Source organism: Narcine bancroftii, chromosome 11, assembly GCF_036971445.1.
Source record: "Narcine bancroftii isolate sNarBan1 chromosome 11, sNarBan1.hap1, whole genome shotgun sequence".
NCBI classification, from domain to species: domain Eukaryota; kingdom Metazoa; phylum Chordata; class Chondrichthyes; order Torpediniformes; family Narcinidae; genus Narcine; species Narcine bancroftii.
The window spans coordinates 65,119,084-65,143,593 of NC_091479.1; the positions used below are offsets into that span (position 1 = coordinate 65,119,084).

At 43.0% G+C, this 24,510-nt stretch overlaps 1 protein-coding gene across 10 annotated transcripts in view; it reads right to left on the reverse strand.

Annotated features, from left to right (window-relative positions):
- Window positions 1–2,039: 2,039 nt before the first annotated feature.
- Window positions 2,040–24,510, reverse strand: part of hipk2 (homeodomain interacting protein kinase 2) — a 275,596-nt gene continuing 253,125 nt past the window's right edge. For all 10 annotated transcript variants that reach the window (XM_069903172.1, XM_069903177.1, XM_069903180.1 and 7 more), the window contains 3 exons: window positions 14,754–15,001; window positions 11,832–11,986; window positions 2,040–10,831 (listed from right to left, as the gene is read on the reverse strand). In XM_069903172.1, coding sequence (XP_069759273.1) covers window positions 10,367–10,831; window positions 11,832–11,986; window positions 14,754–15,001 — 868 coding nt within the window. In that variant the 3' untranslated portion in view covers window positions 2,040–10,366. The remainder of the gene's footprint in view (window positions 10,832–11,831; window positions 11,987–14,753; window positions 15,002–24,510) is intronic.

The window sequence follows — 24,510 nt, forward strand, 5'->3', positions numbered from 1 at the left end:
GGGAAATGTTTGTGTGTATTTTGGTTAGTATGGTTCATAGAGTGAAAAATAAAAAATAATTTAAAAAAAAGTACACCTCCCAGAGACACTGGATCCATTTCAAATTGCCTATTGAGGAAACCATTCCACAGGTGATGCTATAGCCTTATCGCTTCACTCTGTCCTGGCCCACCTGGAGAAGGATGCCTTATAATGACAGGTTGCTGTTCATTAACTTCAGCTTGATGCTTAATACAATCATACCCCCAGAGGCTGGTGGAGAAGCTGTCCTTGCTGGAACTCAATGCACCTCTCTGTAATTGGATCCTGGACTTCATAATGGAAAGACCAATCTGAGTTGGTAATAGAATATTGAGCACCGTCACGCCGAGCACTGGTGCACCTCAGGGCTGTGAGCTCAGCCCGTTCCTGTTCACGCGACTGACCCATGACTGCATTGCCAGATCCAGCTCCACAGTATCATCAAATTTGCAGATGACAACAGTAGTTGGTGTGAGATGAACATGATAACCACTACACTCCAGAAGCACAACAGTAGTCGGTCTCATCAGTAACAACGAAGAGTCGCACTACAGACAAGAGGTGGAAAATCTCGTGAAATGGTGCGAGAGGAACAACCTGAGTCTCAATGTGGACAAGATGAAGGAGATGAATGAGGACCAGGAATGACCACCCTCCACCACACATCAATAACTATGATAGAGAGAGTGGAAAGAACCAAGTTCCTTGAAGTTCATTTAACTAATTAAATTAACTAATTAAACGCCTCTCGTAGACACTTAATTTCTCCTCATTTATCAGGAAGGCACCACAGTCCCTGCACTTCCTGAGAAGACTGAAGTGGGCAAGGCTACCAGCTGCCATTATGCCAACCTTCTATTGGAAATCTACTGAGAGACTCCTGGCTGGCTGCATCACAGTGTGGTACAGTTGCTGTAGTGTTGGATCGGAGTCCAATCCACAGGACCATAAGAGTGGCAGGGGATCACTGAAGTCTCCTTTCCCTCCATCGATGTGATCTACCAGAATTGTTGTCTGAAGAGGGCGTGCAAAATTGAGGATCCCTTCCACCCTGCACACAGCATCTTTCAGCTGCCTCTATTGGAGAAGAAATCCAGGAGGATCAGAGCCAGCACCACCAGGCTAAGGAACAGCTTCTTCCCACGGGCAGTGACCATAGGAACTAATTATCTGAGACACTTATTTATACAAAGCAATATTTATTGATTTATTTTTATAGAGAAAATACTTGTCCTGCACATGTATTGTTTGTCTGTATGTGTGTTATGTCTTGCGTATATGCATGTTTTGCACCGAGGACCAGACTGTTTCATCGGGTTGTACTTGTATAATCAGATGACAATAAACTTGACTTGACTGTCTCAGGTTACTCCTTCCATGCGGGCCTTCTGTGTGACTTAAAGGTTCCTGCTTGTGCAGGTCACGGACTGCAGAGTCCACTGCTAACCTTTTTAGTTAGCTGAATTTTGTGAAGGCTCCCTCCACCTTCCAGCTTTGGGTTTGCTCACAGCTCAACGACTCACTCTCAACTACCTGTCTCACCATCCTTATCCCAGCAACTGTTTATCATACCACCATTTTCCAGCTGATTAGCCACCAAGATGACACTTCCAGATATGACAGTTCTAACTCATTAATGAATGGCCTCCAGCATTCAAGCCTCAATAAACTTGCATGTATGCAAAACTATTAACCGTATCCTCAATTGTAACTGAGTCTCACGTAATGTCCTTCCTTGTGTATCTTTCACCCATAATGTCTCCCAGTTAAGCAATGTCTTAATTTCAAAAATTTCACTCTACTATTCAAATTCCTGTCTCTCTGGCATGATAAAAGAGCAGGTATGACTTTTTTATTCAGCCTTTTGCAGATCCCAGAAAAAGGCAGGCCCCATTTGCTTCTCATAAACTTAGCTTGAGCAGACAAAAGAGAGTTGGCAATCACAAGCAGTGTGACATGTTGAAAGTGCATGGTAACATATACAGGTAGATAGGCACACATACAGACTGCTCACATAGTGACTTAAAACCGTTTAATGCAAATCCAAGACAGTGTGTGATTACATTTCTACACATATACAATATGCATATGTGTGTGTTTATATTCTGATTAGGAGATAAGCAGATTTACCTTGGAGACCGAAAAAATGATCAACAACCAGTGAACTACAAGCTAAACAGTTCACAACAATAGACCCCCTTTTCTCCCTACAGTTAGTAGTAACAGTTAAAATAACTATATACTCTATATTTTTCAATTAAAATCCTCTTTTAATTTACAATGCTTCTAATATTAGTTTCAAGATGAGACCATAAAAATTTTCACTCATTCCTCCTACAACTGAAACAGTTAAGAGTGAGCTCACAACATCTTTAAAAAAAACACAAGCATTTAGTAGCTACAACTGAGTTTCTGGCTGTATTTTGCTTTTAAACACTCTACAATTCAGTAAAATAAACATTCTCATAACCATATCTAGAATATGGGGCAAAGATAAGTAAGTTTCTACATTGTACATATAATCCTACAACATCTCACACTTCCCCCCACCCCACACCCTGCACCCATGCCTTTAAAAGACAACAAACCACAGAGCAAAAAGACAGTCCACAAAGAAAAACAGAGAAACACTTTGATACACAAACCTACAGAGAATGAATACAGATAACCAGGCCTTGATGCCGAAAGTGGATGAAATGGGATTCTTGGTCTAAAAAAAAACTCAAAATGTACCTTGGCGAAGCCAGCAGAAGAGTTTGGAAGTGGGTATTGTTTAAAGATTATATGACTCTAATAAATATGCCCTATACTGACAAATTAAATCTTTATTCCCTCTTTATTTCCCTCATCTCCCACTTCAGCATGGTGAATTACATGGAATATTGGTAAACAGAGAGTTTTCCTATCTACCAGGATCTGAAAATCTTTCATTCTGAAAACCTTTCATTCCAAGCAACTATCGGGAAATTCTAAATGGCACTCTACTACATAACGTGTTACAGTCAACAAAAATCAAACCCATAAGTTCAGAAAAACAATTGTTTTGAGTTTTATGCACCCTGTGGTTTTAAGTGAAGTGGTTGCAGAGAGAGCAGATCCATTGATTGAATCTTTTCAAAATTCAAAAAATGCCAGTGATACCAGAAAATGAGGAAACAGCTAATGTGAATCACCTGTTCAGAAAGGGAGAAAGATAGAACATGAAGAATTACTGGCCAGTTCCTTTAACATCTATTATTGGCAATTTGCTTACATTTATCATTAAAGATTAAGAACCAATCATTTAGTTATGCTGCATCTAGTCAGCATGGTTTAATGAAAGATGTAGATAGGGTGAAAACCTGGCAAATGGAAGTGTGGGGATGTGTGAGGTCGTGCATGTCAATAAGAGGGGTAAAAAGGTAGATTGTAGACCAAATGGAGAGAAACTGCAATGAGTGATGTTCAAAGGGATCAAGGTGTTTTAGGGTATGAATAATAAAAAAGTTAGCAGGCAGCTCCAAAAGCAAATGCCATTTTGACCTTTATTGTGAAAAGTTGGAGTTTAAGAGCAGTTTTGCTAGAATTCTTACAGGATATTGGCAAGTCCATACATAGGATACTGTGTGAAGTTTTGGTCCCCTTAACCCCTTAAAAAAAAACACAATAGCATTGGATGCATTCAAAAGGAGATTTAACAAGATAATTACTGGGATAGGAGAATTGTCCTTGTGAAGAGATTTTGAGTCTGTATTCCTTGGAGTTTAGAAGAATGATGGATGACCATATCCAAACATCCTAAGGAGGTTGACAGGTCATTGAAAAGTGAGGGGTGTAAAAATCTCTGGAATTCTCAGTAATTAAATGTAGTGGATGCCAGATCACTAGATATATTTAAGATATTGATCAATAAGTATTTGAAAAGTCAAGGAATTGAGGGTTTGTGGAAACTGACAATAGAAGAGGCAAGCAATGATCGGTCATGATCACATTGAATGGTGGGGAAGGTTTGTGAGACTTGTGTTTTTCAAGCAATTGAAGATAGGATTTTTTTGTATGTGAGGAAACATTTTCTGTGTATTCTAGGTTATGAATCTAATTTTTAATTTGATTCTTTTCCAGATTATTACTATCTCTGGCTTGATAAGAGTGTAAAATCAGATCTCTTCCAATCTGCCTAAGATTCTGTTCCTTCAATAACTATCCACTTCTGTAATAGCAATGAGACTAAGTGAAAGTAGAACAGGATGGAATGAGGAAAGCAGAATCATTTGGGTGAAGGTGTACAGTGTGGGCAGCCTAAAAATGGCAAGACAACATTTAAGCATCGCAGGACAGGAAACTAGATACAACAATGCAGAATGAGAGAAAAGTGTGGAATGGTGTGCGCAGCCAGCCTGGTAAGTTAAAAGTTAGTAGGACTCAATGTAAAGTTTGAAGACTACAAATATATTGGCAAGGCAGTGCAATTAAGATTTGGCATTATTATTTCAGGAATAGAGCAGTTTGAGAAAGGCTGTGCAGTGTACATATAAAGTGTTGGGAGATTAGGACAGAATGATAAAATCATGACTGGGGGAATACAACAATCCAGTGTGGGAATAGGACAATCCAGTGTGGGAATGCCATGGCAATGTAATGAGAGCACAATTGGTATTTTGCCTTCCTGCCTCTACACTCTGCCATTCTTGACCAGTTTGTATTCTGCGATGGGTGAACAGGAGAGATAAGTGTCAGGCTTGCTTCTCATCAAGAATAAAACTCTGCATCTTTTAACCTTGAAGTGGTACTTTTGATGACCTTTTACTAGTGCAAGGAAATTAATATTACTTTTATTTGAAAATATAGCAAAGGACGAATTTTAAACTTTCACACAGCAGCATTCCAAAATGAACAATAATAGATACCAACTACAATACCAACTAAAGCAACCCACATTTTTTTCCTTTTTGTGAATTGTGCACAATGCAATTGTCCCGCTTCATTAATTTTGTCACCTTAACCCTTTCCAACTTCATCATGTCACTTTATTCCTCTGACTTCAAACCATCACACCTAGCTCTCTCCTTTTCACCTTAGCTGCATGTCCAAGTTATCAACATCACTATTTCTTCATTTCAGATTAAGAGTTGGTATGTATTATAGATGACAATAAAGTGCTACTGAGCTAAAAATGTTTGTAATGGTTTAAAAGTGTGCTTCACTGATGGCTTTGTAAATTTAGTCAAGGAGCTGAAATTCCAAGATCTGTGTTGGGTGAGTTACAACGAGCAGGGCTAATATTAGTGGCACTGGGGACAAGCCTATGGGGCCCTGTTTCAATCATTGTTCTGCCTTCACAAGTGAGGATCAACTCCATTAGCATGATATCAAATTAATCAGCATGGAAGCAAGGACTCAAAAGTAGGGAGAACTAAAACGATTGAGGGAAAGAGACCCAATTCCTCCAGCAGTCACGTCAAACTTAATCGTAGCTGCTTTGGTGGCTTAAAGAAAAAAAAAACAGCCAGTTATGCTTCCAGGACAAAATCGACCACTTGATGAGGTTTAATTTAGTTTGTGTAATAAAAAAGACTCTTACAAATTAGTATCAGATTGAAAATTGTTCTCGCCCAAGGCAAGAACCATAACAGTCTCTGCATTCTAGCAGGTAAAAAGAAAATCTGAATAGTATAGTGTGTAATGGTGAAATGAAACAGTCTCTACTCCAAAATGTAGCAGACATGTTTCTGGCTATCAAAGACCTTTATGCTTGCAAAGTTTCAAAAAGACATAGATATAATCACAAAGAAGTGGAGAAAATAATGGGAGGATATTTCTGATTATTTTCTTTATCCCCTCTAAATTCCAAATGTGTACCCAACGTTCTCTAGGATTAGTCAATCCTGATTCTCTATATTCTTGGATGTTTCATCACAACACCCCCCCCCCCCCACTACCTACACCCTCCAAAACAATCATTTTTATCACCAGCACCTGAATATTTAATGAAGAATATTAGAAAAAAAGAGACCTTTTTATTAACCCCTATAGTTTCTCTCCTGGGTTGCTTGTAGAGCAAAATCTTTAAATTCCAAATCAATCCATGTTTCTTGCCTGTAATCCACATAACTCTTTGCATGCGAGAGTATCTCCAACATGGGGCATTTCAGTTTAACGGAACAATGTTCCAAATATTGTTGCCAAAGGAAGCCCTACATTTGAGGAATTGTTACCATTTTTATAGTTATGTCTACTCTCCATGCTTGGCATCAGGGAACTGGTGCCACCTTTCTGCTGAATGTATGAAACCCACATTCTTTTTTTTAAAAAAGCCATGCTCTATTGCCAATATACATAGAAGATCTTCTGGATCAAAGGCACTTGCAGCCGAACTGAAAAAAAAAACATTCAATATGCACCAATGCCATAACACTTCACAGGGATTAACAAGCATAAAGGCTACCAGTTGATAGTAAACAATCAAAGTACAGTGAACAGCAAAGAATCTTAAGTAAGCAAGCATTATGGAACATCAAACAACAAATGAATTCAAGCTATCCAGAAACTTCAGTCACATTGTTCTCAGCTGAAATATTTGCAGGGGTCATTGGTTAATCCTCCCAAAGTCAATGCTGATCTGTCCACCAACCCAAACCTGATTGGGTGGTGGTTGCGGCCAAGGGGTTCTGATTGACATTGAGCTGACGAATACTTGCATCTCAATATGTCTTTAAAAAGTACATGTATAAACTCATTAAACAAAATAAAAATTCTCATGTAACATAAGAACTAAACTGTGCAGACAGCTCACTTTTCCTGGTATTCAGTAGATTTTTGAGCCCCTTTCTGGATTCAATGATTAGGAACATTTGTTTCCTTTTTTAATATATATAAATATATGTATATACACACAGAACAGATAAGGACTCACTCAAATGTATAAATACATCAAAATAGCAGCAATGCCAGTCATCATTAAACTATGAAATTCTAACCTAAAGAAAAACAATGAAGTTAGGAAATGAGTTCAGTTACACGAGAGGAGGAGCAAGTTCCAGCTCCCTCCTCCTAACAGGGTAAAGAAAGCTTCATGTTATAACCCAATGGTCAAGGGGCAGAAAGTGAAGCAATAAAATGTGGTTTCTTTGGTGACTAGAGCCATCTTGCTTTTAGAGATAAGTTTTAATTGTAATTTTCCTTGTGTTTCCATCCTCACCAGAACCAACACTTTTCCCTAAATGAATTGTAGCTGGCAGCTGACAGCCCTGTAGTAAGACCCCAGCCTTCAGAATGTACAGTGACTGTAAATGTAACAAGATAATTCATCTTATGGAAAAGTTCCAATGCATTTCTTTCTAGACCAGTCTCAACCGAAATGACACAGCTCATGTTGTCCTAATAAAAACCCATCTGCGTGCAGAAATGCCTTCTCAACACCTTTAATTTTCTACCAGTTATATCCCAAAGCAGTGTTGCCAAATAAGCCTTAAGCCACATGCTAACTGGGGGATATTTGGAAAAATATAAAAAGTTGCCATTAGCGTCATATTCATTTGATCTACACAAGTGAACTCTCACCATTTTGGGCATTTCCTGATAAAAACAAAATGAGAAACAGAGCCAGTATTAATCATCAGGGCTCTTTTACTTAATTCCTTAAATATCCTGGATGTTTATTAATTGTACATGTATGTTTTGCATTTACCAGGATGTGAGAGTGTCTAATTATAAAATGAGTGCAGAAGGCTATAACTAGCTATTGATAGCTCTGTTGATAGCAGGTTTTTAAAAATATATTGGACAGCACTGCTGCAAAAGGAAATAAATACAATATTACTTGAAACAAATAGTAGAGGAAGAAATTGAATAGTTCCCATTAAAATCTGTGGAGAAGAGGTCACCAGAAAGAAAACCAGGGCAAGGAGAAAAAAATAAAATCAATGCTAATTCAAAATATTAAAAATGGCAGCTGCATGTTAAATCCATCACTGAGACATAAAATTGAAATGTTTTTTAAATGCCCATCACAAATTGTGTGTTGATCAAGGAAATATTATTTTTAAAAAACATATATTTTCTTCCCAAGATATTTTTCAAGAAAAGGCCCAGTTTGCCCATGACACTGCACCTATTAAAAATATTCCTTGACTTCCAATTCTCAGTCTGCTTTTTCTTCCTCAGCTCACACAAGCAGACCAAAAGAATCACAGTGCTTTTTACCACAAGGTGGTAGTCAAACTCAGTGATGAAATGATGTGAGTCAGGGCTAATTAAAATCAAGAAACTCTGCCCTTCCTTAAATTATTTGCTTCACCCTCCTCAGTTTTCTGCCTGTCAGCGAGTTGCTGAACCCTTTTGCATAGGTTGGTCCCAGTTTTAAGCAAATGGAGTCATAAGTGGTTTGAATGCTCTTGAGTAAATAGTGATAGCGCTGAATCCTCATTCCCATAGCTTTGCACCTGCCAGCATCGGGGCTCAGCTGTTTTGGGTAAAAGAGCAGACCAGTGCTTGCCGAACGGGCTCCGACAGGATACCAAGAAACAACACGTGCACATGCAGTTATAGCAACAGGAGTAGGTTACTTTGCTTTTAAGCATAGGTGCCTTTCAATTCGGTCGACACTTATCAGTATTGCATTAAATTGGGAGGTCTAGATGGAAAAATGGCAGGAAATTGAAGTCCCGTTTAGGTGGGAAGAAACATGGTTCATCTTGTGAACGACAGGAAATTGTCCCAATGATGAAGTGATGCTCCCAGTGACAAATAATAGGAAAAGGAAAACATGAAAGTCTGCAGACACTGTGGTTGAAGTAAGAACTCAATGCTGGAGAAACTCAACAGGTCAGTGTACTTTATATAGCAAAGATAAGGATGCATAACCAACATTTTGGGCTTGAGCCTTGATGAAGGACTGATAAAGTACACTGACCAGCTGAGTTTCTCCAGCATTGAGTTCTTACTTTTTACAAATAGCAGAATTTTGCTTGAAAAGCCGATGGACTGATATTGAAATGAGACGCTGATTGAACCAATTATTTTTAGGAAAAGAATGAAGTTTAAAGGTGACACTTCACTCATGTATCTTCATTGCATAACTTGGAATATTTTGGGGATCACTGACTCTGCCTTTCGATTCCTTACATTTTCTTTTTTCTTCATTTTATTTTTCTCCCAGTTTTGCTGAGGACAGGATCCATCCAGTGATACTGTAACATGTGAAAGGCCTGTCAATCCCAATTAACTGTAGGGAGCAATTGATTCATGACAACTGGCACCTTTAAGAGAAGAGGAACACTGGTGATTTTATTATTGGCAAGTCTTGATTCCCCCCCCAAGGAGAGCGTCGTTCCATAAATCGGCAAATAGATATGCAGAGGAAAGAGGAAGCCATCTAATCAGCATTAACCAAATAAATACTCTGGGTGATTATGAAGGGCCAAATGGCATGGTTCTTCCTTGAGAGTAAGTTATTCCACTGAAAATGAAGTTAGAGCCTGTAGAATTACACCCTTCGGGGAGAATTGTGCAAGTATGCACATCCTCTCTGCCCAATCACCACCCCAAACCTTTCTTCAAAGGTACTCCTACCTCAGCTTTCAGTGATCTCTTACAACTAGTCCTTTCTGCCACTCGAGATCATAATGCCCTAGAGTCACAATTGGGAGGACTGCCTCAGCATTAACGCTGACCGCCAAGAAATCTGGTGGAACTCCCAACCTTTTCCGTAAGGCACTACAAGGGAATATGTTCAAAACCAGTGTCTATGCCAGGAAGTTCATTGCGCACACATGCGCACCTATACATACACACACACTCTCATACACACATTCATGAGATCTGAACAGACACAACTAGAATGCCTTCAGAATTATTAGGCTGGTTGTGTAATCATAAGTATGATCCATTAGTATCGTGTCAGTGATCGAAGCTTTCCTTGACTCTACATTCTAAGGGGCCCTGGCAACCTTTATTTATCCGCGATGGTTTGATTGAGAAAAGGAAGAGCAACTCTTTGCTTTACAAAAAAAAACCACAAAAGAAAGTAAAAATGGGAAAGTCAAAAGCTGCAGTACATTTACTGAACTTCACTGGTAAAAGTTCGACCAAACTCTGAGAGTCACTTCCAAGTTGCAGATCCTTCATGTCCTGCAACATTAATTGACAGACTCCCCTTTGAAGGTCTTCAACATTGACCAGAGGTCAATTAACAGGCTCAGGTTTTGGTGATTTTTCTTTTAAAAACAAACTTCTCATAAAAAGATTTGTTTTTCCCATTCCATGACGAGGCACACTTCTTTCCAGGCTGATTCTGAAGTACCTTCCCAAATGTGAGATGCATTGCTGCTTGTTTCAATTCAAAACAATGTCTTATTGATCTCCACTTTTAAAGGTAGGGGTACTGGTTTACCTTGGTTGGGCTCAGTGGGTATCCTGTGTAGACAGCCGAGGCTGGTGAGGCGTTGATATATGTCTGATGGGCAAACTGGGGTTGGTACTGACTTGGATGGATGGTCGGAGATGGCAGTACTCTTGGCCCCATAGCAACGGGCACTTGGTGAACTATTCCCCCAGAATGGGTAGCATAGGCATGCCTAGCAGAGCCCTGCGATGTCACAAGGTGAGCCACCGTGCCTGTGGGGCCCAGAGCTGCAGGTGTGGCATAGGTATACAGATGAGGCTGACCCGGTAGATGAGCTGCTGCCAGGTGAGGATGCACAGTGGTGTGGGAAGGACTACGGTGCGGGAATGAGTAAGAAGCCTGTGCGATGGTCGGCGTGATGTAAGCTTGCTGCCTTCGATGTCCATGGTTCCCAGTCCGCTCTGGTATGCTTGTCACATGTTGCTGTGCCTAAAGCACACATTTATTGTTAATTGAGATAGATAAACATGTTAAATAGAATCTGCTCAAGAAACATAGCTTTATTTCCACGATCTTTCTTTCCCTCCAATAATACTAACGGTGATCTAATACAGCACAACTTACACCAAGAGAGATCCCATCACACTCAACCCTCTCTTTTTCTGGAAAAGGAGCATTCATACCTGATCCTCTCCTCATAAATGAAGTGATCCTGGACATCTCTAAATTTCTGAACCTAACAGCTAAAATTCTATTATATTTTCTATTCTCTTTATTTGTGAAAGGTTCCCCAATACACTCAAGCCTCTCCAATAATAACTGGAGAGATCCCATTATTGTCCATTTCTGAGTTCGGTTGAGGATACCTGAAACAACCCTTGCTGCACTTTCTGAAACTCCTTTCTGAAACTCTAACCCTAACCCAGCACAATAAGGGTCAAGAAGAAACGAAGGAAGTAAGTTAATGGAGATAGGAGCAAGTGGACAAAGAACAGAAGAAAGGGAGGTTAACAGTGAATAGAAGATTCAAAGTGAGTGAACAGAGATCAAAAGAAAATGAGCAGGAATCAAGAATAAACAGGTGAATGTCAGGATTGAACTGATAGGGATCTCAAGTCAGCAGACAGGGATGGGAAGTGGACAAACAGCAGGAGGAGGCAGGCAGCAGATGAGAGCAAGTTCAAAGCAAACAGCAATTGAGCATAAGTAGTTACAGTTCAGGGATAGGAGGATCAGTCATGGATTGGTAGGGTAGCAAAGATACAAGTTTCTGAAGAAAATTGATACCAGGAGCAAGCAGGAGGAGATCGAAGAATGCAAACAAGATTCGGAAATATTGCGCAGAAATCAAGAATGGCTAGATAAAGATTGAGCGTTATTTAATAGTACATGGATAAAGCTGAGTATGAATGAACAGACTGGATGGGTGAACTGAGATCAGGAACATGCACTCTATCATTGAATTAATGTAAACGTTTACCCAAGGTACCTGACTGAGATTAAGTGGTTGCTGTTGTAAGGAATGGGCTGTTGTCCTCTGTTGCCGGTAAGGTGATATCCCCGAGAAATTCCCTGAGGAGTGGCTTGTACTCGATGTAGCTGTGCTGGAGTTTTTGGTCTTGTGTCCCAATGAATGTTGTATGCCTGAAAGAAGAAAATTCATGAAAAGGAGGAATCGCTGTACTGTCGTGGAAGGACTCATCACATTCAATTTTATTCAATTCATTGTTGACTTGAAACTGTTAAAAAAAATTAACATATTGGATACTATGTGCTCCATTGTGTTCAAAAAAGTGTTAGCCAGTTATTCTCTGCAGTAGATTTCAGATTGGCTGGAGTTCTATGAGATAAGGACCAAACTATTAGCATATATGGCAAATAGACATAGAATAGTGAAAAGTCAAAAATATTATTAAATTTCAATTAAAGTGTTTCTCTTTATTTAGACATACATATTTAAACATCTATACAGAATGGTAACAGGCCCTTCTGGACCATGAGTCTGTGCTGCCCCAAATACCCCAATTAACTTACAACCCCCATACGCTTTGCAGCACTGCTAGTTAATCTAATTTGACAGCACCTACTGTGAATAAGGTGACATCTTTGCCACTGTACACTGAGTAAGGAAATAATACATTATTTAACTGCCAGTTAAGTGCCTGACCTTGAAAGCCACAAGGTTTACATTGGTTGATAAGCGTGTTTCAATATTAACAAGTGCTCCTCTCGATTCTGCTCCGGGCAGAGAAAGTAACTAAAAAAAAATCAGTTTTTCTTTGGAGACACAAAAGACTGCAAATGCTGGAATGTGGAGGTAACTGCTCGAGGAACTAAGGAGGTTGAGTAGCATCTGTAGGGTGGGGAGGGGGGGACAAAGTATTGATGTTTTGGATTTAGACCCTGCATCAGGACTGACAATGGACAGGAACGGCAGCACTGCTGCTGGTGCAGACCTGGGAGAGTGGGGAGTGGAGACACGGTGCTGCTCCAAAAGATTCAACCTAATGCTGTCAGCTCTGCACAGACTTTAAATGGTCTGTTAAAGAAGTTGAGAGTGTTTGATTTAAAATCATGAAATCGCGAAGACCTGTGGTCAAGATGGTGGCACCTATGTTCATCCGCGGCTTCAAGGGATTGCAGACTCGGGGAACTGGACAGCACAGGGTACAGAAAGGGAAAATCCTCCGTTGAGGAGAAAAAGGGGAGATAATCTTACAGGACAGAGACCATGACAGTGGATCAGTGAGGGGCTTAGCTATTGTGGGACCCACACATCTATGGGCCACTTGCAGTCACGGACTGTTCCCAAAGTGCCTCGGGTGCCTCACAGCAGGCAGAGGGCCACTTTATGTAATATTACATGTTCTATTTCATGAAAATAAAGGAATCTTGAATCTGAGAGTAAAAGTAGCCAGTATATAGTGAACAAGTGGAGGGGTGAGACTGCATTCATTAGATGATAGGTGGATCAAAGACCAATCGGCAGATGGACCTCGGGGGGAGGGGGGGGGAAGCATTGGAAGACAGGGTCAGGTGAGTGATAGTTGGAAGCAATCGAGGAAACTCACACCCTATCCCTGTATGTTCACTCTAAACCTCCACAAGCTCACACCTGATCTCCATCTGTTCATTCTTGATCCATATTTTTTCTTTCTCTGCTTCCACCTATCATCCACCTGCCTCTGCCTCTCATCTCCATGTCCCATCCCTCACTTGGCCCCATCACTCCTTCTTGGCCCACTAATCACCTCTCATTCCATCTCACCCCTCCCCATCTCCTTGTAATTCCAACCATCTTATCTCTCCACCCTCAGTCATGATACAGGGTCACAACATGAAACACTGACCATCCCTTGTGCTCACAGACACTGCTTAATTTGCTGAGTTCCTCCAGCAATTTGTTTTTTGATTGCACTGTTTTTCAATACCTTTCACGAAAGGCTGTTCATAGATTTTACAGCACAAGTGGGTCCAGCCTGATGTCCAATTCCTATCAATCTTTAGCATTTTCCTCAAAGGCTTACAAATGTTTGCTTTGCATGTTTATTGAAACTGTTGCCAATATCTTTTCTGGTTCTGTGTTCCATATCATTACGAGTCAATGTGATTAGGTCTAATCTGATCATTTGTTTTCAAATGGATCTTCACAGCAAGTCAGGGATAAACAGCAAGCTCAATTTTTTTTTACAACACAAACTTACAATGTTTGCAAAGAGTTAGTTTAGAGTACTCAAGAAATGTAAATATATGTTTTTTTCTGACCAAAAAATAAATTTCTTGACACCAATTATTTAGATTAGCAGAGGTAGAAATTTTGGATCCATTTCATTCTCATATTTTCAGGTATGAATGTAGTCCAGATTACAGTACTTAAGATTTTTGTACATATTTGAATGTCTTTAGTGTTATTACTGAAGGCATGATTTTAAAAGGGACAGGCCCAAAATTCTGTAGCATCTCCAAGGGCAGCAGATTATGTTCGCATGTTCTCAATTCCCTCACCGGAGGAAATAATTTATCGGTAACCACCCATAATTAACACTTTAAATGCTACAATATTTTAAGCAAATGATAGAAAAGTGGTTGGTCAATTTTCCCTTTTAATTTACATCTGATAGTGGAGTAAAAATATCGTGAAAATCAGAAAGTCATCATTTTCGAGAGGTGGCTTTAAATGGTGTTGTAGGGGATGTTTAAAAAAAAATGGTGTGAAATTTACAACACAAGGATTCTCCTCAGGAACTGCCAAGACCAGCTCCAGTCTACATTCCCTCAGCTAGGTTCAATGCCCTTGGGAAGTTTGTCTCTCATGTTAGTGATTTACTGAGGATGGAAGTAGCATTAGTGATCTGGACTGACTGGGGCACTTGTGTGGTACACAGGAGCACTGCGGACCAGCTGCATCTACCTGGCACGAGCCGATCACATCCTGCCACGGTGTCACTTGACTGCGTCTTGAGGGGTGGAACAATAATAGTCCGTGAATTTCCACCACAGTGGCTCTCCGATTGTCCTTTGGTCGAATTGTAGGTGGTGTTGTTGCCAATGGTGTGCCGTTGTCGCACCGCAGTTGGACTGCCGTTGCTGGAAGAATCTGAATCTGGTGAGTCATGAACCGTGACACAGCTGATCACATTCTTCCTCTGTTTTGATGATCTGAAGTTTTAAAAAAAAACAAGTGCTTTTTAAGAATGGATTTGAATGAATTGACCTTTTTAACATGACAACTTGCAGCTTACCTCCTTGATAATTTCCTCCAACATCACCTCTTTCCTGAGGCCTCTAATTTTTTTCTGAACTATTGTTCCATTGGGACAAGCCAAGCTGTGATGTGCCTAAGACTGCCATTTATTGGGCACAATTCTTGACAATGAGAGTTGGAAATAAGGGTCTGCAAGGCCATCAACCTTACAGCATCACAGTTAGCCTGGTCCTGACCTTAGTCGATATCCATTCTTAAACACACATATGAAAGGGAATATTGGCCAGCATTTTCCCACCTCCAGAATACCAGGGCAAATTCCAAAGACTTTGGACAGCAGCCTGTGGGAGAAGATCACAGAAACAGCTATCGACAGGAGTGCAAGCAGGAACAGTTAAGAGTAGCTGTCTGCCAGCTGTACTGACTCAGCGAGTGAGTGAATCTGCTCACTGCTCCCAGGTCTGTTCTACTTAACCCAATACCCAACTGATGCATTTGGTGGGGGGTGGGTAGTGTTGGGTGAGGTGGCGAGAGAAGGCATTAAGAGATGCCATTCCTCCCCAGCTGCAACCAGCAAATGCATCCTGTCAGTCCCTTAAACACTGTTTGTTTGCACAGGGTGTCCATAACTTAGGTGTTTATAAGTTTTCCAAATTCCTCCTCCTCTTAATTCTTTGCTTACATCATCAGAAATAGTAACTGTTTACTTTTATTATCATGTAGAGATGATCAAATTGGATCTTAATATTGCCAGAGAAATAAACCTCACACTTGATCAATTGGTGCCCATTTTACTGTGAGCAGGCTTAAAAAAAAACCCAATTATTTAAGGGGATCTACTGTGTTCCCTTGTAATGGGAAATTTATGAATGTTGCTTCATTGAACGCTGTCAGATTTCTTAACTATTTAACCGGATGTATTGATATACCCTTGAAGGGAACAGCTTATTCTTAAAAACCATTAAAATGGGGCTCTGGATCTACTTTTATGTTCTTTTTAGCCAAAGCATTTTATCCATGATGCTCTTTGTGGCCAATAATTAATCTTTATTTAATAAAAATGATGGACAGTACTTTATAGGCCTTCATAATTCAAGTTCAAGTTTATTTGACATCTGATCGTTCTAATACGACCCGATGAAACATCATTCTCCAGTCCACGGTGCAGAACATGCAGACAGACATTACACACATATAGACAAATGAAATATTCCATATATACAGTGCATACATACATTTATTAGGTACAATTCTTGACAATGGGAGTTGGAAATAAGGGTCTGCAAGGCCATCAACCTTACAGCATCACAGTTAGCCTGGTCCTGACCTTAGTCGATATCCATTCTTACACACACATATGAAAGGGAACCTTGGCCTCCTTCTTTCTGCCCGGACCGGGGCCTCCACCTGCTTCGCTCTGCCGAGGCCGGGGCCACCGCCTCCTTCTTTCTGCCCGGACCGGGGCCTCCGCCTGCTTCGCTCTACCGAGGCTAGGGCCGCCGCCTCCCCCTCGCTTTTGCCCGGATCGGGGCCGCCGCCACTTACCTTCTGCTCGGACTGGGGCCGGGGCCGCCGCCACCTTCCCTGTGCCCTGACCGGGGCCGCCGCCTCCTTCTTTCTGCCCGGACTGGGGCCTCCGCCTGCCTCACTCTACCGAGGCTGGGGCCGCCGCCTCCCTCTCGCTTTTTGCATTTTACACCCGAGTTACTTTTTTTTTCTTTTCTTTGGCTTGGCTTCGCGGACGAAGATTTAAGGAGGGGGTAAATGTCCACGTCAGCTGCAGGCTCGTTTGTGGCTGACAAGTCCGATGTGGGACAGGCAGACACGGTTGCAGCGGTTGCAGGGGAAAATTGGTTGGTTGGGGTTGGGTGTTGGGTTTTTCCTCTTTTGTCTTTTGTCAGTGAGGTGGGCTCTGCGGTCTTCTTCAAAGGAGGTTGCTGCCCGCCGAACTGTGAGGCGCCAAGATGCACGGTTTGAGGTGATATCAGCCCACTGGCGGTGGTCAATGTGGCAGGCACCAAGAGATTTCTTTAGGCAGTCCTTGTACCTCTTCTTTGGTGCACCTCTGACACGATGGCCAGTGGAGTGCTCGCCATATAACACGATCTTGGGAAGGCGATGGTCCTCCATTCTGGAGACGTGACCTACCCTGCGCAGTTGGATCTTCAACAGTGTGGATTCGATGCTGTCGGCCTCTGCCATCTCGAGTACTTCGATGTTAGGGATGAAGTCGCTCCAATGAATGTTGAGGATGGAGCGGAGACAACGCTGGTGGAAGCGTTCTAGGAGCCGTAGGTGATGCCGGTAGAGGACCCATGATTCGGAGCCGAACAGGAGTGTGGGTATGACAACGGCTCTGTAGACGCTTATCTTTGTGAGGTTTTTCAGCTGGTTGTTTTTCCAGACTCTTTTGTGTAGTCTTCCAAAGACGCTATTTGCCTTGGCGAGTCTGTTGTCTATCTCGTTGTCGATCCTTGCATCTGATGAAATGGTGCAGCCGAGATAGGTAAACTGGTTGACCGTTTTGAGTTTTGTGCGCCCGATGGAGATGTGGGGGGGCTGGTAGTCATGGTGGGGAGCTGGCTGATGGAGGACCTCAGGTTTCTTCAGGCTGACTTCCAGGCCAAACATTTTGGCAGTTTCCGCAAAACAGGACGTCAAGCGTTGAAGAGCTGGCTCTGAATGGGCAACTAAAACGGCATCGTCTGCAAAGAGTAGTTCACAGACAAGTTTCTCTTGTGTCTTGGTGTGAGCTTGCAGGCGCCTCAGATTGAAGAGACTGCCATCCGTGCGGTACCGGATGTAAACAGCGTCTTCATTGTTGAGGTCTTTCATGGCTTGGTTAACCCCGTCAGAATCCAACCGGGTCCCTGACCTACCTCAGAGGTCGTTAGAGAACCCAATTAAACTTACATAACATAACATATAACATAACAATTACAGCACGGAAACAGGCCATTAGGCCCTTCTAGTCCGCACCGAACCAAACACCCCTTTCTAATCCCACCTCCCTGCACAATGCCCATAACCCTCCATCTTCTTCTCATCCATATACCTGTCCAACCTTTTCTTAAATAATACAATTGACTCCGCCGCCACTATTTCTCCCGGAAGATCATTCCACACAGCTACCACTCTCTGAGTAAAGAAGTTCCCCCTCATGTTACCTCTAAACCTCTGCCCCTTAATTCTTAACTCATGTCCTCTTGTTTTAAACTTTCCTCCTCTTAACGGAAATAGTCTATCCACATCCATTCTGTCTATCCCTTTCATAATCTTAAATACTTCTATCAAATCCCCTCTCAACCTTCTACGCTCCAAAGAATAAAGACCCAATCTGTCCAATCTCTCCCCATACTCCAGATGCTTAAACCCAGGCAACATTCTGGTAAACCTTCTCTGCACTCTCTCCACTCTGTTTATATCCTTCCTATAATTAGGCGACCAGAACTGCACACAGAACTCCAAATTAGGCCGCACCAACGTCTTATACAATCTCAACATCACCTCCCAATTCCTATATTCCATGCAATGATTGATAAAGGCCAGCATACTAAAAGCCTTCTTCACCACCCTATTCACGTGAGTTTCTACCTTCAGGGAACGATGTACCGTCACTCCTAAATCTTTCTGCTCTTCTGTATTCATCAATGTTCTCCCATTTACCACGTATGTCCTATTCTGATTCTTCTTACCAAAATGAAGCACCTCACACTTATCAGCATTAAATTCCATCTGCCATTTTTCAGCCCACTTTTCTAAGCAGCCCAAATCCCTCTGCAATCCTTGAAAACCTTCTTCATTATCCACTATTCCACCTATCTTAGTATCGTCTGCATATTTACTAATCCAATTCACCACCCCATCATCTAGATCATTAATGTATATAACGAACAACAATGGGCCCAATACAGATCCTTGAGGCACACCACTGGTCACCGGCCTCCAACCTGACAGACAATTATCCACTACCACTCTCTGGCCTCTCCCTTTCAGCCAATGTTCAATCCATTTGACTATCTCAAAATTTATACCTAAAGACTGCACCTTCCTAACTAACCTTCCATGTGGTACCTTATCGAAGGCCTTACTGAAGTCCATATAGACAACATCCACTGCGCTACCCTCATCCACATTCCTAGTCACCTCTTCAAAAAATTCAATCAGATTGGTCAAACATGACCTTCCTCCCACAAATCCATGTTGAGTGCTCCTGATCAGACCCTGTCTATCCAGATGTTTATAAGTACTATCTCTAAGAATTTTCTCCATTAATTTACCTACCACAGACGTCAAACTTACAGGCCGATAGTTGCCAGGCTTCCTCCTTGAACCCTTTTTAAATAACGGAACCACATGCGCAATGCGCCAATCCTCCGGCACTATCCCCATATCTAATGACATTTGAAAAATTACCGCCAGAGCCTCTGCTATTTCCTCCTTCACTTCTCTCAATGTCCTGGGGAAGATCCCGTCTGGTCCCGGAGACTTATCCACCTTTATATTCTTCAAAAGCCTTAAAACTACACCTTTTGTAATCTCTATATTCCCCATATTTACCCAATTTGCTTTTTTTATCCCACATCTCCCAATATCCTTCTCCTTAGTGAATACCGAAGAAAAGAAACTGTTCAATATCTCCCCCATTTCTCTAGGTTCCACACACAGTTTTCCACTCTGATTTTCTAAGGGACCAATTTTGTCTCTAGCTTTCCTCTTACCATTAACATATTTGTAGAACTCTTTTGGATTAGTTTTCACCCTGCTTGCCATAGTTTTCTCGTACCTTCTTTTAGCTTTCCTAATTCCTCTCTTAAGATTCCTCTTACATTCAATGTATCTTTCAAACATCTCCTTAACTCCATGCTTCTTATATCTAATGTACGCCTCCCTTTTTCTTCGAACCAAGTTTCCAATATTCCTTGAAAACCACGGCTCTCTCAAACCTTTTGCCCCTCCTTTTAACCTAACAGGAACATAAAGCTTTTGCACTCTCAAAATCTGATCTTTAAAAGACTTCCATCTCTCTACTACATCCTGCCCTTAAAACAAATTGTCCCAATGCACACCCTGCAAGTCCTTTCGCATCTCCTCAAATCTAGCTTTTCCCCAATCAAAAACCTCAATCCTTGGCCCTGATTTCTCTCTTTCCATAATGACATTGAAGCTGATGGCATTATGATCACTGGACCCGAAGTGCTCGCCAACACTAACCTCCGTCACTTGACCCATCCCATTTGCCAACAGTAGATCTAACACTGCTCCTTCTCTGGTCGGCACCTCTACATATTGTTGTAAAAAACTATCTTGCACACATTTCACAAACTCTAACCCATCCATTCCTTTCACAGAATGTGTTTCCCAATCTATATGTGGAAAGTTAAAATCTCCCATAATTACAACCCTGTGCTTATCACAAATATCTACTATCTCCCTACAGATTTGCTCCTCTAGGTCTCGGTCCCCTCCGGGTGGTCTATAATACACCCCTACAAGTGTAACCTCTCCTTTCCTACTCCTCAGTTCCACCCAAATAGCCTCCGTGGATGTGCCCTCTAATCTATCCTTCCTAGGCACCGCTGTAATATTTTCCCTGACAAGCAATGCAACCCCACCTCCTCTTGCCCCTTCGACTCTATCACACCTAAAACAACGAAACCCAGGGATATTCAGTTGCCAATCACATCCCTCCTGCAACCATGTCTCACTAATCGCTACCACATCATACTTCCAAGTATCAATCCACACCTTCAGCTCATCCACCTTTTTTACAATACTCCTGGCATTAAAATATATGAATTTCAGGGATTTCCCATTTTTTAATCCCTGTTTTCCCTCATCTTTAAGAACAACATTATTTACTATTCCTGCCAATTGCCCTTCATCTTCTTCCAGAGCATTTCCCTTCTCTATCACCTGCCCATCCATATTCAAATACTTACTACAAACTTTCATTGTTTGCATTCTAACCTTCTCCTTACTGCTCATGTACCTAGGCCATGTCCACAGGTGATTTGCGACCAGATATGGTCCGACCTAGGAGGGGAGGCAGGCCTCTCCAGCCCGGGTAAGAAACCTGCATAGGAGAAGGCCACTCCGATATAAAACCTACGACCCAAGGACCTCGCTGCCACGTCCCAGCTTGCTTGGCCATGGCACACGAACCATGGGTGTAAAGGGTGGGGCCAGTACTGCGCACACTGCACTCCACCTAAAAGCTCCTTTGAGTTGTACTTCTTTTAACGTCCTGGTGCGAGAAAGAGACAAACGAGATGTGCTCCACACCAGGGTCATGTCCAGCGCGGAATGCTACACTGACCACCGGCTGGTTCACTGCAAGCTCAACCTTCACTTCAAGTCAAAGTCCAGGAACAGTAAAGCCCCCAGAAAGAGGTTCAATGTTGGAAACTTGCAGTCAGACGAAGTGAGAGGAAACTTCCAGGAAAACCTCAAAGCAAAGCTCGAGGATGCAATCCGCCTCACGGACTCGTCCCCTGAAACCCTCTGGTATCAGCTGAAGACAGCCATACTGCCCGAGGACATGTCCACGTCCTCCCCCTCCACGTCCTCCCCCTCAAAAGATGCTCACAAACTCAAGCTAGCATGCTGGAACATCAGAACCATGCTAGACAAGGCTGACAGCCACCGACCTGAACGTCGGTCTGCCCTCATCGCACATGAACTCCTCAGACTTGACATCGACACAGCCGCTCTCAGTGAAGTCCGCCTTGCAGATGTCGGCAGCCTCCAAGAACGCGGCGCGGGCTACACACTCTACTGGTCTGGCAAGCCTATGGATGAACGACGCCTCTCTGGTGTAGGCATCATGGTCAAGAACTCCATTGCCTCCAAACTCGAAAACCTCCCGACAGGCCACTCGGACCGGATCATGTCCATGCGACTCCCCCTTCAAAACAAGCATCGCATCGCCCTCATCAGTGTCTATGCTCCAACCCTCCAGGCGGAACCAGCAGAAAAGGACAAGTTCTACACTGATCTGCGCAACCTCATTCAACTCACCCCTACAGTCGACAAGGTTGTCATCCTTGGCGACTTTAACGCTCGCGTCGGCAAAGACTCAAAAACCTGGCCAGGAATCCTGGGCAAGCATGGTGTCGGCAAGTGCAACGACAATGGGCGCCTCCTGTTGGAGCTCTGCGCAGAACAGCGGCTTGTCATTACAAACACCCTTTTTCAGCAGAGGGACAGCCTGAAGACTACCTGGATGCATACCCTATCCAAACACTGGCACCTCCTGGACTACGTCCTGGTGCGAGAAAGAGACAAACGAGATGTGCTCCACACCAGTGTCATGCCCAGCGCGGAATGCTACACTGACCACCGGCTATTTCACTGCAAGCTCAACCTTCACTTCAAGCCAAAGTCCAGGAACAGTAAACCCCGCAGAAAGAGGTTCAATGTTGGAAACTTGCAGTCAGACGAAGTGAGAGGAAACTTCCAGGCAAACCGCAAAGCAAAGCTCGAGGATGCAATCCGCCTCACGGACTCGTCCCCTGAAACCCTCTGGGATCAGCTGAAGACAGCCATACTGCAATCCACTGAAGAGGTACTGGGCTTCTCCTCCAGGAAAAACAAGGACTGGTTCGACGAAAACAACCAGGAAATCCAGGAGCTGCTGGCAAAGAAGCGAGCTGCCCACCAGGCTCACTTTGCAAAGCCGTCCTGGCCAGAGAAGAAACGAGCATTCCGTCGCGCATGCAGCCATCTTCAGCGCAAACTCCGGGAGATCCAAAATGAGTGGTGGACTAGCCTCGCCAAATGAACCCAGCTCAGCGCGGACATTGGCCCCAAGTCCAAAGCCTGCTGCGCAGCTCAGACGACAAAGTCCTCCTCAGCAACAAGATCTCCATCCTCAACCGATGGTCAGAACACTTCCAATCTCTTTTCAGTGCCAACTGCTCAGTCCAAGATTCCGCCCTGCTCCAGCTCCCTCAACAGCCCTTAAGGCTAGAGCTGGATGAGGTCCTCACCCGGGAAGAGACATATAAGGCAAATGAACAACTGAAAAGTGGCAAAGCAGCAGGTATGGATGGAATCCCCCCAGAGGTCTGGAAGGCTGGCGGCAAAACACTGCATGCCAAACTGCATGAGTTTTTCAAGCTCTGCTGGGACCAAGGAAAGCTGCCTCAGGACCTTCGTGATGCCATCATCATCACCCTGTACAAAAACAAAGGCGAGAAATCAGACTGCTCAAACTACAGGGGAATCACGCTGCTCTCCATTGCAAGCAAAATCTTCGCTAGGATTCTCCTAAATAGAATAATACCTAGTGTCGTCAAAAATGTTCTCCCAGAATCACAGTGCGGCTTTCGCGCAAACAGAGGAACTACTGACATGGTCTTTGCCCTCAGACAGCTCCAAGAAAAGTGCAGAGAACAAAACAAAGGACTCTACATCACCTTTGTTGACCTCACCAAAGCCTTCGACACCGTGAGCAGGAAAGGGCTTTGGCAAATACTAGAGTGCCTCGGATGCCCCCCAAAGTTCCTCAACATGGTTATCCAACTGCACGAAAACCAACAAGGTCGGGTCAGATACAGCAATGAGCTCTCTGAACCCTTCTCCATTAATAATGGCGTGAAGCAAGGCTGAGTTCTCGCACCAACCCTCTTTTCAATCTTCTTCAGCATGATGCTGAAACAAGCCATGAAAGACCTCAACAATGAAGACGGTGTTTACATCCGGTACCGCACAGATGGCAGTCTCTTCAATCTGAGGCGCCTGCAAGTTCACACCAAGACACAAGAGCAACTTGTCCGTGAACTAATCTTTGCAGACGATGCCGCTTTAGTTGTCCATTCAGAGCCAGCTTTTCAGCGCTTGACGTCTTGTTTGCGGAAACTGGAAGTCAGCCTGAAGAAAACTGAGGTCCTCCATCAGCCACCTGCCCACCATGACTACCAGCCCCTCCACATCTCCATTGGGCACACAAAACTCAAAACGGTCAACCAGTTTACCTATCTCGGCTGCACCATTTCATCGGCTGCAAGGATCGACAACGAGATAGACAACAGACTCGCCAAGGCAAATAGCGCCTTTGGAAGACTACACAAAAGAGTCTGGAAAAACAACCACTGAAAAACCTCACAAAGATTAGCGTATACAGAGCCGTTGTCATACCCACACTCCTGTTCGGCTCCGAATCATGGGTCCTCTACCGGCATCACCTACGGCTCCTAGAATGCTTCCACCAGCATTGTCTCCGCTCCATCCTCAACATTCATTGGAGCGACTTCATCTCCAACATCGAAGTACTCGAGATGGCAGAGGCCGACTGCATCGAATCCACGCTGCTGAAGATCAAACTACGCTGGGTAGGTCACGTCTCCAGAATGGAGGACCATCGCCTTCCCAAGATCGTGTTATATGGCGAGCTCTCCACTGGCCACTGAGACAGAGGTGCACCAAAGAAGAGGTACAAGGACTGCCTAAAGAAATCTCT